The 6,647-nt window shown below is 49.0% G+C and overlaps 1 protein-coding gene across 1 annotated transcript in view; it reads left to right on the top strand.

Moving 5' to 3' along the window:
• KCNC2 (potassium voltage-gated channel subfamily C member 2) overlaps nucleotides 6,455-6,647 on the top strand; it is a 90,485-nt gene continuing 90,292 nt past the window's right edge. The window contains exon 1 of the mRNA XM_021385196.1: nucleotides 6,455-6,641. Coding sequence (XP_021240871.1) covers nucleotides 6,481-6,641 — 161 coding nt within the window. The 5' untranslated portion in view covers nucleotides 6,455-6,480. The remainder of the gene's footprint in view (nucleotides 6,642-6,647) is intronic.

Here is a 6,647-nt window from a genome sequence, read left to right as displayed (position 1 = left end):
AGATGAGGAGGAAGCTTTCTGCACTGGGCCGTAGGTCAGTCACTATTTCATTAGTGTGTTTTCCAGCTTTGAAGCCTGGAGCTACAGGCTGAGCTGGGCACTGTGCAAACTATTCCCTCAGGATGCAGTCCTTGCCTCAGAAAATGTAACATCTGTGTTGGAAAAGGGGAGAGGGAGAGAGGAGTAGGAGAACAGAATATTATGTTAATGATGCAAGCAGCTGCACTGTAATGTAAGCACAGGCGTCTCAGCTTGCCTCTTGCTTGACAAATATCAATGATGATAATTTGTAGAAAGAAAAGATAATTTAAAGTCACAGTAAATCTTCTCTTCATAACAGGAACACCAGACGAGAGTAAACCTAAGCAGGCAGGGTTTCAAAACAGGATGATTTTCGTTGTTTAAGCAGCTCTCAAAGAGAGAATCTTTAGAATTCATTTGTGTTTTCAGAAAGAGACTTTGAATATTCCGTGTGATGTTTCTGACTGCAGAATTTAAAAAAATGAATTATTACATGATACAGGAGTACTTCCATTTTTGAGAGTAAACATTTACTTGTAAATGTGATAGGAAAGATGTCAATTCTGTGTGTTTGATTTGTTAGCCTCCATCTTGAGGAACAAAAAGCAGACCAGAACCCGAGTGGCACAAAGTGGCAGTGAGGGACTGCCTCACGCACTGAAGCAGCTTGTCCCAGAGCACTGTTGGCAGACTGACTGCTGTCTTTCTGTCTTTCTCCTATCCTGCTGACTGTCAGGCTACATGTCAAGCTGTGTGGTGCAGGCCGTAAACCTTGGGGTTCAGCTGGGGCCTGCCATTAAGTGAGGGCCATGCTGCGGCCTGAGCTGGCTTTCTGAAGTGTGATGGTACTGAGAGGGGGATAAAGCTCTTGGCTCAGTTTTGCTTGCAGAAGGGTTGAGTGGGGATGAAGAAGGTGCTACAGCAAAGGTACTGCTACCTTAGAAGGTACAGAAACAGCCGTGCATTGTGGAAAAGTCTGGGCTGGTTGCTGCCTAACTTTAGGTGCATGCATAGTGGTGCTGCAGACTTCAATCTGTCCACTTCTTCTGTAGGAAAAGCAGGGTCTCAAGGCCTGTAGAGGCATATGCCTTTCTCCTGTTAAATATGTAAGAAGATTAGGGAAATTACTGTAGTTTAGCTGTATAGCTAAAGCTATGAAGATATTCACCTTTCTTTTGGGACACAGGTCCCTGCTGTAGTCTGGCAGGTCAGATCAGTTCAGGGCCCAGCAACCATCTCTATTCTAGGCTTTTACTGAAAGAGAATCTTAGTCAAAACAAATCTGGAAAAGCTCTCAAGAGTATCAGATGTTGTTATAATGCTTGCAAGATCAGCATGGACATGCCATCTTCTTTGGCAACCAACTTTGGCAGTCAGTGTGACCAGTTCAGTCTGCACTCAAGGTGATTTATTCAAAGATGCACAAAGACGTGAGAAAACTTGAAGCTTCACAATTTCCTTTGATTTTCCTTATACAGAGACAGGCTGCTAACAGCTAGCGAGGCTGTTTCTGCCAAGACTTCTCTGCTTGAGCACAACCTTGCATGGCTCTTCAGGCTTTCTGGCTCCTTGCCTCTGAGGAGGATGTGCTGATGGTGCGACCAGTGGTGGATGTGGGATTCCCCATCTGGCACTCCCCTTCCAGGCAAAGCAATAGCCAAGTTTACAGACTGCAAAAAGAAACCTGTGTCAGCACCCCTAACTTTTGTGAGCAAGGCTGAAGTGCTAGCAGAGGAGATGCAGTGTTTATCTCTTGAGAATACTGTTCTGTTTCCATGGCAGTAGACAGCTCAGTCCGGATTTGGGCAATCTTGTCTGCAGAGTGGTATGAAAAAAAAAATTGGAGAGAAAAACTTGACTGCAACTGAATGGCGGCAGTCAAAATTAATCAAGCTTGCATACAATGAGACTGGATCTGCTGTACGAGACTGCAGACACTGAAGAAACCTCTGCTTCCTGCATAGCTAAGGCATCAGATTTGAAATCTGCCTGCCTCAGTCACTGAGACTCTGCATGAGACTTCTGCCACTTGCACTCCAGGGATTTTCTTCTGACGGGTAAACTGCAAGTGCTCATGACGAGAGAACAAAACCATTGCAAAACATAATTGTTAGTTCTTGGATCAATAGTGGAGAATAAGCCTTTATTAAAAAATCAATGATCAATGAAATGGCTGTTCTTCCAGGGATGCCTGAAAGATTACCAGTGCACATGTCCTTAGAAGATAACTTGTTAAAGCAGATCGCTTGCCTTGTTGAGGTAGATAAGGTGTGGCCTCTTATTAAACATTAATGAAATTAATGGAGTTGATTAGTCACAGAAAGGAGGAAAATGATAGATGAGATGGGTTTCTAGTTGAGCTGTGATGAAACAAAAAAACTGGGTGGAGCAATACTGGAGCTATCTGAAAACAGTTGTTGTCCTTTTGTGTGTTTCCATTGATTTTGATGTCATCTGAAGGAGAGTTTGTTGACTTCCTCAGATAAATCACCATCTTACGCTGGTTCTATATCAGATTTGAATTGATTTCAGGAGAAGATCCCTTAAAATTACCATTAAATGAAACATAAAACTGCTCCTAAATTACTTTAGTCAGTGGTTCTATTCTTTTAAAAACATGGACTAGCTGTTCAGCGACAGTTGGAATATTGATTGATGGTAACGGAGTGTGCGCTGCAATGGGAGCTGGGTGTGACGAAGAGCTGGAGCAGTATGAAGTGGGATGTGCCAGGCCCAGCTCAATGGGCATGTCGCTTCCCAACACCCCTCTTTTGGAAAGAGAAACCAGAAGCCTATTTTAACATATGGAAAGCTATGGGCTTTACCGCTCACGGAAGGTGGGTGGAGCACATCTGTGTGCATCCACTGGCTCACATTGGAGACTTCTGCCTGCTCCTGCGGGACTATTGGAGAGCACAAACGCTTTCACATTTTATTCGTCTCATTCGATCTTAGGTTTTTTGATCATTTTCTACAGGGATGCCTATTTTCACCAATTCTGTGGTATTGATCAAACCACATTTGCATTTCTACTGCATTGACTGAAAATGCAGTTGTGCTCTAGAAATGAAAAATGATGACATCTTCCTGCTGGCTCTGCTTCTAGCCTTGTGCACTTTAATTACCCCACCGCTTCGAACAGTTGTATTTTACAGACATTTCCTTATTCCAAGACTTCTTTTTTGTCCCCAAACTCTGAATAGCAATTCTGATTTATCACCAGTGTACTTCAGTATAACGTGGCTGTCATGTTGTGCAAGTTCTGGAATGAATTAGTACATGTGAACAGTGAGAATGATTATAAATAATAGGGAAGATGGATAAATAAGCAAAAGAAACAAGTAGAACCTTAATAAAATGCTAATGATGGCAAATATTTAAAATAATTACTTTGTTTATTTAATCATCAACTAAACTGATATAAATTATCATATTTTGGCTGTGTCGCACTATCTTCATTGTAATTCTCAATTATAAAATTGATTTCTTCATTCCCCAATTACAACATCATATGAAAAATATGAAATGGTGCCCACACCAGAGAAACTCGGTGGCTTCTGCCTTGTGTTTCTCCCCAGAAGGCAGCTGGGCAGGTTAACCCCCTCTAGTCAACTGAGCTCCTACAGAGGGGGGGAATGCAGAGCATGGCTTTTGCCTTCCGATCTGCTTTTCTTTTCTGCCTTGTCCTTTCTCCCATTTATTCCATTTAGACAGCTGCTCATTCAATGACTTTGCACTGCAGTACTCAAGCTTGCAAGAAGAATGATCACTTCTAGTAGCTAAAATGCTCATTTGGCTTGTGTTTCTAATGGCATCTGATCTCACTGCTTTCTCAGTTAAAGCAATCCCATAGGAACCCTCCTACCCAGCAGGGAAAATTGGTTGTGTACTGCTCAGTGTCACTTAGTTCTTCAAGAAAAGTTCACAGTCCTGAGCTACAGAAATGTTCCCACTAAACTTTAACATGAAAACGTTTGACGGTTTGTGAATAGGTTTATTTTGTTGTGTTTGTTTGCAGATATGTTTCATGGTAAGTCTAACCTGGAGGGCTCATTTCTCTCGTACATATGTCTAATTTGTTTCCGCTTCTGCTGGAAATGGTGGTGCCAAAATTCCGTGTCCTGTGGGGGGTGAAATTAATTCGTAACTGTTATTTCTCCCGCCTATGTCGAATATTGTCTGCGTGTTCAGTGATATCACTTAATAAAACGCTGGCTCTGGGAAGTCAGTGTCTGACATAATTTCATCCTTCACTGAGAAATGTGCCACATGCTGGAAACACAGGGAAGAGTGACACAGAGACATTAATAGCGTTATATTTAGAAACAGACATTGTAGGATACGGACACTTTGACTTGGCTGACTGAATGTTACATTATAGAAGAGCCCATTCTTGTCTTACCACTTACAAAAATATTTTTGCGGCTTATTCTTCCCCATGCAGTAAAAAAACCCACACTCTGTCTTTAGGAAGTCTGAAGCACAAACTGATTTCTCATAACGCAGGCCTTTCTCATGGCGTCTGCGTTACAGGGTATGACTGTAAAGCTCTGCTCGTCAGATGCCATCCATGTTAGTCCCTGTAGTGGTGGCTGGTCCTTGTGGAGGAGTCCTTGTGCTGTACCCCGACATGGCTGTGGGCTTTGGGTGGCAGTGGGAGCCCAGGGGCTGTCCCAGCGCTTTCACTGATACAGCCTGGCTGGTGCTCTGGCAGCTGCTGCCACCCCATGGCTTTCCATAAGGGATGAACGCTACACAGCTCCGACGTGTTGCATTTCTCCAGAAACCTCTCCTAGGTCAGAGGGAAGATGATGAATATTCGTTTTGCTCTGCCCTCTCCAGTGTCCCCTTTTCTCATAAATCCCTTCTGCAAAGAGAAGCAAGCACGGCAGGAGCAGTGCTGCTGCTCTGGTTTAGGATGGGTGAGTGCTTTCCACCAGATTTCCACCTCTGTAATTGAATATTAATTTTGGCTCCCAGGAGTTTTCTCTGACTGACTTTATCCGCCTTGGCAGGAAATATTCCAGCTTTTTTTTTTTTTTTTTTAGGAACTTCAAAATGTACATCTGCAACATGCTTTTGAAACTGGTTTCCGAAAGTTGCTGCTGCTCTGGGGGCCTGCATTTACATCGTGGATGCCACACACAGACAGATCTGGGTTAGAGCAATCTGGTCAAAGCACCGTGTCCTCCGAGCAGCGCTGCCAGCGGAGCTCTGCCCTCCCAAACCAGCAGCGTCCAGCCGGAGGGTGGACATGAAGGGGCACACTTCAGACAGCGTTGTCCCGTTTGTTACCCTGCTTTGTGCCAGAAGTGCCCTGGGTGTGGAGGAAGAACTTTTTCCTGAGGATGCAGGACGAGGAATCGCCTCTTTGCTTTGCCTATCTTTCCTCTGGGGCTCAAAGCCTCCTTCCCTTTGACTAACTGGTGTGGAGAGCAGAAAGGAGTAAAATATGCTGTTGAAAACCATTCAGCCGCCTTGCAGGCAGCGAGCTTGGCACAGGCACGGACAGGGGTCCGACGCGCTCCCCTATACGTTACGGGAGCTCTCACCTTCAGTCTGCCTCCCCTCCCCCCAGCCTCAGCACACGGAGGACGAGGTGTACCGAGGTGTACCCCCGCATCTGCCCGCCCATCTCTCCCCACTGCTTTCCCGAAGCAGACCCCCACTCCGCGGCGGCGGCGGCGGGGCCGGAGGGTTGCGAGGGGCGGTGCTGCCCCCGCCGCGGGCGGAGCTTCGGCCCCGGCCGGAGCTCGGCTCTCTCTGGGTTCTCGGTTCCCCGCGCTCGGTGCCGGAGCGGCGCGGCCTCAGGTGTCCGCTCGTGGTGCGCGATGGCCGCGGGGTTCCCGCGCGGGCGGCCGGAGCCGCCTCTCCGCCCGCCGGAGTTGAGCACAGGGCGAGGCGGCGCGGCCACCTGAACGCGGAGCAATACAACAAGTAGCTCTCGCTCAGCCGCCGACGCCCGAGACGAGGAGCCGCCGCCGGGCCGCTCGCCCAGGTACCGAGGGGTGGGGGCCTGGAGCAGCCCTTCCCCGGCTCTCCCCGCCGCGGGCGCGGCTGAGAGGCAGCGACCCCCGCCCCGAGGCTGCTCCGCTGCTGCTGGTCGCGTCCCCTCGCATGCGGCCGTCCCCCTCCCGGGATTAGAGGTGGGGGGAAGAGACGCAGATCTCCCACCCCTCTTTGTGTGCCTAGGCTGTAGGCGCCGTTCGGTGCCGGCTGCCCGCGCTCTGTGCCATCGGCTCGAGGAGGAGCGGAGCCGTTGGGGGCGGCGGGAGGCAGAGCTCGGCGCGGGGACATCGCGCCGGGAAACGGGGTGGGACGGAGGCGGCCGGGATAGGCGGGGAATGGCGCGGGGATGCCGGGGGGGTTTCTTCATTCCTTCTCTCTGTCCGCGCTGAAGGCAGAAGCTCGTCCCGCTCCTCCGCCCCGCGCCGCCCCAGTCATGTCCCACCCGGAGCGATGGGGAAGCTCGAGGACAACGAGAGGGTGATCCTCAACGTGGGGGGCACGCGGCACGAGACCTACCGCAGCACCCTGAAGACCCTGCCGGGCACCCGCCTGGCCCTGCTCGCCGCCGAGTCGCAGGGCGAGTCCCCCGGCGCCGAGGAGCCGCCGCCGCCGCCCCC

The sequence above is a fragment of the Numida meleagris genome, chromosome 1, assembly GCF_002078875.1.
Source record: "Numida meleagris isolate 19003 breed g44 Domestic line chromosome 1, NumMel1.0, whole genome shotgun sequence".
Classification (NCBI taxonomy): domain Eukaryota; kingdom Metazoa; phylum Chordata; class Aves; order Galliformes; family Numididae; genus Numida; species Numida meleagris.
This window is presented reverse-complemented; position numbering and strand designations above follow the sequence as displayed.